Source organism: Thermobia domestica, chromosome 10, assembly GCF_964235325.1.
Source record: "Thermobia domestica chromosome 10, izTheDome1.hap1.1, whole genome shotgun sequence".
In the NCBI taxonomy this organism is placed as follows: Eukaryota; Metazoa; Arthropoda; class Insecta; order Zygentoma; family Lepismatidae; genus Thermobia; species Thermobia domestica.
Genome location: NC_137463.1, coordinates 264,032,233 through 264,043,875, shown reverse-complemented (window position 1 = coordinate 264,043,875; position 11,643 = coordinate 264,032,233). Strand labels below are relative to the sequence as shown.

The following is an 11,643-nucleotide window of genomic DNA, read 5'->3' as shown; positions in this document are numbered from 1 at the left end:
GAAATTAGAGATATTGGTCTATAATTTTCAATACTCTTGCCATCTACTTTTTTAAGTATTGGACGAATTTTACTAATCTTCCAGATTTCTGGAAATATTGAAGTTGTTAATATCAGGTTATAAATGTAATTTAATGGTTTTATTAAAAGTTCTCCACATCCTTTTAATAAATAAATTGGCAATAGATCGGGCCCACTTCATTTAGAAGATTTTAACTTTTTCATAGCCTCTTTAAGTTCACATTCAGAAATGGAATTCATCGTCAGACAATACGGTATGATTGCCTTGGTATGAGAGATAATATCGTAATCAGAAGGATGAGGAGAATAAACACTTTTGAAATATTGGGCAAAGTTGTAAGTTATGTCCGCATCTGTTGTAATTACTTTACCTTTGAAGGTCATATGATTTACTTCTAAATTTTGATTCTTCTTATTTTTGATATAATTCCAAAAATTTTTAGGATTATCCTTCAATGCCATTTCTGACTGATTTATATATAAAGCATACGCCCTCTTAATCAAAGTTTTTGATTTTCTACGCAATTCCTTAAATTTATTTAAATTATAGTCGGAGGTTTTTATGTGTTTCCTATAATAATACTTTTCTTTCAATGTGTTAATAATTTCTGATGTAAACCAGCATGGATATTGATATTTCATAGATATTTTATTTTTAGGCACATTTCTTTCAATAATACTATTCAGAACATCATAAAAATAATTGATAGCTTTATCAACATCACTTATATTATATAGATGCATCCAATCTTGTAGGTCACGTTGTTTATAAAGGTTATAAAAATTGGCCTTACTAAAATTAAACAAAGTACTTGAGTTATGTTTTATGCTTGGTGTGAAATTTCCAAGATTAATATTAAAATTAAGAGATGGATGATGATTATCTTCTGTTAATAATGGAAATACATTTCTAGTTAGATTAATATCATCTCCAAAATTAGACAAAACCAAGTCCAAAGTTTTCCCGTTCATATTTCTTATTAAATTATGCGATGTTAAATTATGTAAAGAAATGAAGTTCGCCAATATATTACAAACAGACCCACCCTGCAATAGATCAAAATCAGCGTCCGTGATTGATGATATATTAAAATCACCAACAACAAGCAAACTTTGATCATATATGTCATCAATTTCCTCTAATTTTTGAAAGAAATCATTATAGGTTCTTACTTGACTCTTCGGTGGAAAGTATACCAATACTATATAAAAATTTCTTCTAAAAATTGTAACTTTTAGACAAAGAACTTCAATACAATTCACTGTTATGGATACCTCAGATACACAATAATCTCTTAAAATAGCTATGAGAACACCACCGCCATTTTTGTGAGTCCTATCACACCGATAAACATTATACCTTTGGTCAATAAATTCACCATTGTATATACCCTTACACAGCCAAGTTTCAGTTAGTAATATAATGTCAAGGCTTGAAGCTGCAATATTTGTATATAGTTCTGTAAGTTTACTACGTATACCTCTAACATTCTGATAATTTAAATGTATCGAATTATGGCTTTCACTCATGTATCTATGTCAGATGTCTTGCTTCCTCAACTGTGTTAAGTGTATATACAAAAGTATCATCAGCTTTCTTCTTTAGTCGGATATTACCAGCATAGTCTATCCACAAGTAGTCGTAATTTTTTTCTCTCTTAACTTTTCTTGCTTCACTAAAGACTATTCGCCTATGCAACGTAAGACTATGGTTAATATAGACAGGACCTCCAATAGATAAGCCGATATCTTTACAGGATAAATTTCTTTTGGCCTTCCTTTGTTTAATAAACCTATCCTTGTCAGAACGCTTAACAAATTTTAGGATGATACCTGGATTTGGCTGATTAGGTGATTTTTTAAATCTATGACATACATCGATCATATTCTCGGTTACATCAATATTAATTGCACCACCAACCTTTCTGACTATGTCATTAACATCTTCGTTAGGTAGGAGGGGAACCCCATGAATTTCAACTGTGTTTCTCCTATTGTATTGATCTATTTCGTCTAATTCAACTCTTAATTTATCTATTTGTTTCTTTAACAGTAAATTTTCGTTTTTCAGAACATCAATGTCGTCCTTGCATTTATTCAGTTCTTCAGTTTGACTTCTTATGAGGTTGACGTTTTCGTCTAACTTTTCGTGTACTGAATTTAAAGATTTTCTTAACTCTTCTTCAAGTTTTTTATTGGTACCCTTAATATCGTTTATTTCATTTTTAATGCTTAGTAATAACTGATACATTTGAGTTAAAGTAGGGATTTGTTCACTCACTTCAGGTGGATTATCACTAACCAATGATTTTCGTCGCACTCTACTACAATCTTCACAACGCCAAATTTGGTCAGTGACTTTCAGAAATTTAACATCATCCTCCTTCATATTAGCACAAAACCCATGAAAGAGATTCTTGCATTCCCCGCATTGTATCTTTAAATTAGTATCTTGCCTAGATATAGACTTGGAACACTTACCACAAATCCCCATTATGTATTTCTGAAGACGGAAAAACCTTGGATATTTCCAACGCTGGCACCGGCAGAAGTAGATTTCACAGTAAAATTACACCTATTTCCAATAAGGAGTAAACTAAATCAGTCTCCTTTTGATCACTATAATGTTTATAATAAAAAATTAACTAATCAAAATATCCACGTGAGATTCACGCTGATACTTCTTTTACTATCAATAATTATATTTTATATCATTGCTCAATAATTTTTGAATTAAAATTACAGTTGCTCAGTTCCGCTCACTTAAAATACCAAAAGTTGAACTAACGTCACTGTACATAAATGTAGAGTTTCCAACACTGATTCATGCTTCGTACATCCGGGAGAGTAGATTGTAAACAAAATCTTTCTCGATAGAGCAAAGTACTTAGGAAATCACGTAAATAACTATCATTATTCTACACAAAAAGAGGAAACTCTAAAGTCACACTGTACACGATATATTCACGCAACTGTAACACTACATTTTACAACTTATCAGAGACTTTTAACTTCTTCTTCCAGCGCTTTAAACGGAGCCACTACTACGCCACAACTACACCAAACGCCATCTTCCTGATGATATAATCCGCATATTCTTCAGTGCTTTGCCTATTGCAATTGTCAATTAGAACTATAGTTTGGTATTTTCGGCCAGCAAAATAGAGACCCTTAAAATTAGTAGCTTTACACTGTAGACGGTTTCTTTTTTCTTTTTCTTTTTTGCTAGTTTCGTACGGATTTTGTTTTTATCTACTACCTTGTCTTAGTTTTGTTCAGTAAATTCATGTATTCTAAAACAGCGGATACAATTTTAGCAGCCGACCTATTCGATATACCTGTTAAATCTTTCGCAGTACTCATTTGTTTAGGACTCACTATTGTTTATTTAGGTATACTTTAGATTTTATTCTCTAAACGATTGCTCCATGCGAACTCTTCATCGTCTGAATTCGGGGTGGAAGCGCTTAATGTATGTTCCAAGTACGGGATTGATGCTAACGATTGTAACCCTCTTGTAATTGGTACCGTAGCATCATAATCGATCTGTGTGTCATGCTTTCTTTTGAGCCTATGAATTTCTGCTTCATCTACATTGCAACTCGTCATTTGTCTCTGATTTCTCTGATCTAATATGAGCTCCCAGTCCAAAAGCGGTATATAATTTGATTTACCACACTTACAGGTTAATCTATCGCAGCATATGCAAGAGAAAATATCACATAACTTCTGAGCACCGTTCTTAAATTTCTTTAATTTGGCTCTTAATGGGGTATATCTCATTTCTTAATGGGGTTAATGATCGTTTTACATTTTGAGTTGTAATTCAAAATCATATGCTTAATTCGAAGTCAAGACAATATAGGAAGAGAGGCTCGCAGCCATGTTGTTTCTAGTTTATTTGAATTCAGCAATGTAAACGCCGCCTTCGGAAAGCCAGTGTTATGTATTTTGCATCCAAATGCGAAAAAATGATATTCTCTCAAAGTTTGAGAGTTCTGAGCTGGGCTCAACACAAAGGTTTTTCGTGTGTTAATATGGTAGTTATGAAAGTTAGTTAAGCTCTTAATAGTTATTTGCGTATATTGAAACCATGTATTTCAGGTTTTATGTATTAATAGTATTGTCTGGTAAAATGTTATTATTACCTAAAACCATTTTATTTGAACAAAAAATTGGGAACTTTAGGGCCACGGGGGCCCGGTTAAATATTGTTTTAAAATCAACATATTTGACATGGCTTCATTTTGTACCAATGCACAACTTTTGATAACTACTCAATCCTGAATATCTGAAAAAAAATTTTCGGGCCACCCTACTAAAGATACTATTTAATCGTTTAATTTATTGTCGTCCTTGTCTGAAATGCACAGTAAATTTTTATTGCGAATTATTTCCTTTCGAGTTCTATAGTTCTATTACCTTTTTCTATAACATGGAGTTTTCTATTTAGACACTGGCTACCTCTCAATGACTTACTTCCATAGCTAGAAAAAAATGTAGTAACCACACACACACACACACACACACATATATATATATATATATATATATATATATATATATATATATATATATATATATATATATATATATATATATATATATATTAGGGTGGTCCAAAAATGTTTTTGCGAATTTAATTGCGTGTAGTTGCTAATATTGTTCCATTCTTACAAGTATATTCACTGCAAAAAATCAACTCAATTGGATAATATTTAGTGATCGCCCAAGCGACACGATTTTGTGTCATACGATGCATATAATTATGTCGTATACGAGTCATATTGCAGGTCTAAAAATTCATTCCTTATAAAGTAAATTGTACTTTTTGCTCTACAAAATGAATTATTTATTATTATTACTAAACTTGCAAATAGCTATTACCAAAATTACCATTCATTGATTTCATAAGAAGTGAGATACCTCTAAATATGCAGTTGCTGTGCATTTTAAACAAAAACAATAAGGTTATTAACGAAGTTGGTAATTTTTCAAAGTGCTCTTTCGAGCGCCTGAAACGCGCTTTCTGTGGTCCTTAACAACCTGAATTAGGCTCTGCATTTCACTTTCTTTCTTTATGAGTGACTCATTGAAATTGGACGTAAGGGCATTGAACGTTCAACAGCATCGTTAACAACCTTAAGTGACTCCACGGTAGCCGTAATAGTCTGTGAGTTTTATGCCTCTTGAACTCCAATTTTCTTCACAAGCCTTAAGACGATTTTTAAGATTCCACTTGTCCTGGAAAGATAACTTCTCAGAAAACAGTGAGAGTGGACCTAGCTCTGCTTCAAGATACCAGAAATGTAGTTGAAACATGTTTATTGCAGATTCAGACACAGATTTATATACGTAATAACGACATCAAAGGCAGATTCTTTCAAAAACGACTGCGCCAATGTAAGTAAATATGTTTTTAAAGACTTTTGGATTGCTTAAACTTGATCTATGCCAGTTAGTTAGCCTGAAAATCGCATTCCACAAAGTATGTGACAACTACCACGCCAGAACTACTGTTACTTTTGCAAAACACGATATCTTTGCATATTCCTTTATTCTTTATCTTGTCGTATATCTCTTATTATTCTCTTACATATATAATCTTCTATGAACACACATAATTATCTTAAATCATAATCTGATATCTTATTTCTTCATATCTTATAATCTTTCTTGTAATCTTAATTACAATCCATCTAAACTCAAACTATCTCATATCTGAATCTATTTACACATACTGCTGCTCATTTTGCATGGTAACAGCAAGTAACATATTTATGAACACTTTGTGCCCAAGTCATCTTCCAACAGAGATCAGGCTTCGTGTTAGGAATAGCCACATTATTATGAACTCGCATCATTATTATGATAATTAGCATTTGGATTCTCCCTTCCCTTTTATTTGTTTTAGCGTGGCTCCTTATTGTTAGGATTAGTGTGACAGACAATATGAGAGGTCTGTAGTTTGTTATCGGGAATTTTCAAAGAAGGATTGATTTTGAAAATTTGTTGAGGTGGTGAAGATAGAGTTTAGTTCCAGTGATTGAGATAAATGTAATTTCAACTAATGATAGTGGTAAAAGTGCTACACTCGTGCATTCTATAAAAAATTCACTTGTTTTGAACTAACCTTTTGTTCTTTCGATTTGTAAAGTGAGTCTGAACTTACATTCACAACGCTTCTTTTTCATTCTTTTCTTTCTTACTGGATCTAATTGAGTCATTTTATATTTTTGCTGTTATGCCAGTTATACCGATATGAAAGTAGATTTTTACCAAAGTGCAAGTTTCATTTTTTTCACTCACTTATAGCCACGAGATGATTTTAGGAACCACAGGAAGTCTGGGTTACAGTGTACGAAGACGTAGCAAAATACAAGAAGAAGAGCAAAAGAAGCACAACAAGAACGAATAAGAAGATAACCTAACTAAAGATGGCAGCAATATTGAAACATTATATAAAATGTATGAACCAGATAAATAGAAGTTAATAAAAATGAGAATAACGTTCATTTGAAACAAAGTGATGCTTATGAAAATAAAAAGAAAACTTAAAGAAGAGATTTTGATTATATAAAGGAAAATCATCAAGATGAGAGAAAGCAAATACAATGATCCAGAATAGAACAAGAATGAAATCAATCGAAAATAAATAGTCTTATGGCGAGTGAAAGGAAATGTGAAGCAACTGATATAAGAGGAAAGATTACAATGAAATCCATTAGAAAAATAGTTCCATTCGAAAAGGAAGGGGCAAGGAAGACGAAAAAAGCAAATCAACAGAGAAGCAAAAAATCAACGACATAAAATCAATACTGCAATGGAAAAATTGTTATGGAAGAAGAAGAGAAGGGAAAAATACTAAGACTGTTGGAGATCGAATCAAACGAAATATAATGTGACATGAAAAGTTAATAACAAACAAAAAAGTCGGAATATTTCATTATTGAGAATATGAGATGGTTTAGAATATGATATGATTCAGAAGATACAAGAAATCTGGGGATGTATTCACATACGTATTTTGATTACTGTTAATTACATTTATTTTTCAAATCACATGGCTTTGATGAGTAACGGTGATATTGCTTTAAAATGATTCTAGGTTGCCATTTTCTTTGAAATTAACATTTTTCTGCCATGCTGGTAAATTCTAATATTCCAATCGGACGGGAACACTAATGTATCATCACTTTGTCACGTTACGGAATTTTTTCCTTGTTGTATTTCCTTTTGCAATGCCCAATGCAATATTAATCTGCGCTTACAAAATTTTATTACTTACCCGAGATGCAGACTAATTTCAGTGTTATTTGAAATACAGCGGGTAAAGAAGAGGAAAATTAAAAGAACTGAAACTCTTGAAACTGAAGGCAATTGTTGATCCTGTATTTTAGCGATATTGAAGCTAAGTAATTATATCAATTTTGAATATATATATATATATATATATATATATATATATATATATATATATATATATATACACTTCTAGAATGTATATTTTGGAAGTATACTTCCAAATAGATTACTTGGTAATTTTTGCTACGAAATATGGCCTTCAATTATTTTCTTTCAAGAACATTACCAAATAATCTATTAGAAAAAGTTACCAAGTAATCTATTTAGTTGTAACTTAGGTTTTGATTTTGGTTCTACAAAATTAAGAAAACTATAAATAAGAATACTTTTATTCTTAACAGATTTTAACACTAAGGTGAAGGGATATTTAATGAAAATAATTTACATAAAATTTTGTCATACTAGAAAAGTATTTGGTTTATATTGTAAAACTGTCTTTCATACAGACGTACAAACTTGCAGCATTGAGTTTACCAAATTATGCTTGATGCATTGCAACCAGAAACAATAGGGTTGCTGGTTAGAAGGTTCTCACAATTACTTTTGTTCCTATATTTCAGTAGTACATCAGTGGATGCGGAACAAGGAGGTGTAAAGGTAATCTCAAAGAGAATAAGAAAAATCATTTACAAGAAATATCATTGTTGGGTAGTTGCAGGCTATTTGCGGTGTACTTCATGTAGTTTATCATTAGCTGTTAAGGCACCAGCAACAACACCTTCTGATACTGGACAAGTGGAATTGGGAAACCTCCTGCTCTTTGATCACGATCAGCTACTGCCCTAACCATTTATGATTCTGTAAGACAACCCAGGTACTTTTGTCAAAATTTGCACACCGATGCAGGAGATTTGTATGTTATTCTGTATACTCAGAGTACCACGCATCTTCAAACAGCGATTCTTCTTAGCTTTATATGGAGCCTATGAATACAACTGTGTCACCTTACCAATAGAGAATATACAGTGATACAGCATATGTCTAACTTCTCTGCAATTATAAGATAGTCCCGAAGGTCCGTTTCCACGATATTTCTGATAAATTCATCAGAACTTGTTGCCGGTGACTACAAGACTTATTTATGAATGTTGTGACGCCAACAGTAAATTTTGCAAACTAACGACGAACAATCCGATCGATAACTACTCACTATAATATCAGATGTACAGAATTCCCGAGTTTGAACTCGTAATTGACTTGCAAATATGTGGTCCACATGACACACCTACAAGAATTCAAGAACAAGCTGTTTGTTTTCTGAATATATAAGATGTTGGAATTTGTACGTGTGATCACGATTCATTCATTGGTTGCAATGTGTCTTAGTAGCTTAACTTCAATTTGGATTTAGAATATAAGGTAGAAAAACATTGACGGGTGCGTCTCATCGTTACATAAATCGAATACTGATACCGTATCTTCCCTCAACCACAGGTGGCCTTACCCTCCTAACATGTTAACTGAGTAACTCTCCCTGAGACGTTTAATGGTCTAATGTACTTAATGCCTGCATAATTCTGGTATGCACTTCGTAACATTTTTACCATTATGTTCCACTAAATTCATATTCGGTAGTACTTACCTATTTTGTGCGAAGTCAGTTTTACCGATTGTCATCTCTTGTGTACACTATTTACTTGTTTTCCTTAAAATTTAAATTAGTTTCATCACAGTAATAATTTAAAAAATGAAACATATATTTTAATTTACCGTCCTATTGGTTGGTTAATGAAACCTAATGACTCTGAAAGAGTTAGTAGAATGAGAATGTTAAAGGAAATAGAAGAACTCTGAGGAAACTATAGACACAACATTTTCCAACATACATTTCCATAACCAGGAATAAAAACACGAAATCTATAGACCAGAGATTATACCTAAGCGATCGTAACATTGTAATAATAGTATGTAAAATGAATCATCTAGTCCATTTATCACTAACGTACATTTCTTATCGTCGTCTCTCTACTTGCTTACACTACAATTACATATTTTCATTCGACCAACTTTAACGTTAACTGTTTAAAATGTTTCATTTTTCTTTGTTGAATTCCTGATAAACATAATTTTTCTCTTTTAGGTTAACTCTTGCGCCAAAACTTTTTGATATCCACTAGCAAATGCAGTATTGGAGAACTGCGGACGAAAATAAATGCTAAACTCTTTAAGCGACCTTACTTCGATCCTTTGCTTCGGAACTATGATTCTTTCAAGCATCATTATCCGAATTTTCTACGTTGAGTTGACGCATTTGTATAAGCCGATGATCTATGATTCTATTTTATGCATTATTGCAAGGAACATTTTTTTCAGAATATTTTGGTGTTATAACGGAACACCTTTTCTTGTAAGTCTTCAAGTCTTAATAAGTCCGATTACTATCTGTACCCAAATAGCTTCATATGCCCCATCGTGAATGAGGTTCTGTTTATTGTATGCCCTTCCTCATTTCATTGAGAGCTATTTCTGTTCCACCAATGAACTACATCATATTATGTAGTCCAAAGAAAAAAAAACTTGCAACATGAATATGTAAGTTTATTGTGAAACTATTCCTAACAGCGCATGAAATCAACATAACTTCTAAGTGGCACGAATCACGCCAGGAGAAACCTCGACGTTCTCCCCTCCACACTTATTTTGGAGCAAAAGAATTCGTCGTTTCGCAACAAATTTACATGCTCATGTTGCAGGTTTTTTATACACGCCTGAAGCTAAGGACTGCTAGTTTTTATCCAACTTCATCCCGACTCTTCATTTTCCAGTTATGGCTGTTTCTCCACTTTTCCAAAACATTTTGACTGATCATAGCAGGAAAGAAAATATTATTTCACTCAGGTTTCTCTATAATTTTAGTCTTAAGGATTGGCTATGATCTTAGTCTTATGTTTGTATAGGCAATTACATTTAAAAGATGCTGAAGGCATTTTGAACATTCTGAATATATTACAGATAATTATCTACATTACAATCAATTAAAAATCTAGCTTGCTATTTAATGTACTAAACACTAGGGTAAAGTGGCCTCAATAATCTTCATTCACATTACCTTGTGCTCTATTATAGTACTGATGTCTTATCGACAGTATTAGATCACTCACAAAAACGTTAATGATGTGAAGTAATTATTATTTACTATGCGTATGATCAATATCTAATTTGACTATGCTAGTCCACCCGCGTCCACAAACTGTCCAGCACTGCACCACCCGATGCACTACAAGCAAACTAGATAACATATTACGAAACATTATTCAACTCTATGTACGTATACATATAAGAACTTATAACAAACTAACTCTATGACCTATAGAACCCGGAGGTTCAGTGCCGCATTCACAAAAGTTCCGGCTTCTACCCTGTATTTCTATTTCCGCGAGATCCATAATAGAATTTCCTACCATCTGCGCCTAGATCTTCCTAGGTCCGATTGGTCTTCCAATTGAAACTTTGAAAACGTTCCTACTTTCTTTTATCCTGGCTACAAGATCTGCCCACCTGAGCCTTCTAGACTTGATTACTTTAACAATGTTTGGTGAACCTTATAAATTATGTAGTTCCTCGTTATGAAGTTCCCGCCATTCCCACTCCATTAGATTCGAATATTCGACTCAAGATCTTGTTCTCAAACACTTTCAGTCTGGGTTCTTCCCTCAGAGTGAGTGACTACGTTTCGCCACCATACACAACAACAAGCATGATTATCGTTTTACATATTTTAACCTTCAAATTCTTCGACATAATTCGCGACGACAAGAGATTTTGAACTAAATACTAACAAGAATTCCTTGCTCTTAGTCGATATGTAATTTCTTCGTCAATACGGTTTTCGTCTCTTAATATTGATCTTAGATATTTGAAAGTATCCACTTTATCAAAAGTAGCAGTAGAAACCGCTATAAAGAAATTAAAGAAACACAAATTTCCGGGTATAGATGATATTCCGGCTGAGTTATTTTTAGCTGGAGGCGAAAACTTGTGGAACAAGATACATAAACTCATTCTCTTATCTGGAGCAAGGAAGAATTGCTACAAGAGTGGAAAGAAACAATCATTGTTCCAATTCAAAAGAAAGGCGACAGAACTGACTGCAATTACTATCGAGGCATTTCTCTTCTGTCAACATCCTATAAAATCCTTTCAAATATTGTATTAGAAGGTTGACCCCATACCCAAATGAAATTATTTTAGATTATCATGCGGATTTAGATGAAATCGATCAATTATCGACCAAATATTTACCATTCGCCAAATACTC

The 11,643-nt window shown here is 32.8% G+C and overlaps 1 protein-coding gene across 1 annotated transcript; it reads right to left on the bottom strand.

Annotated features, from left to right (window-relative positions):
- Window positions 1–1,554: 1,554 nt before the first annotated feature.
- Window positions 1,555–2,514, bottom strand: LOC145661924 (uncharacterized). Its single transcript, XM_081727273.1, has one exon. It carries the CDS (start codon window positions 2,512–2,514, stop codon window positions 1,555–1,557), a length of 960 nt encoding a protein of 319 aa, XP_081583399.1.
- Window positions 2,515–11,643: the final 9,129 nt, after the last annotated feature.

Excerpts from the sequence above, each read along its gene's own strand:
- LOC145661924 (XM_081727273.1), bottom strand. The coding sequence starts at position 2,514 with ATGGGGATTTGTGGTAAGTGTTCCAAGTCTATATCTAGGCAAGATACT.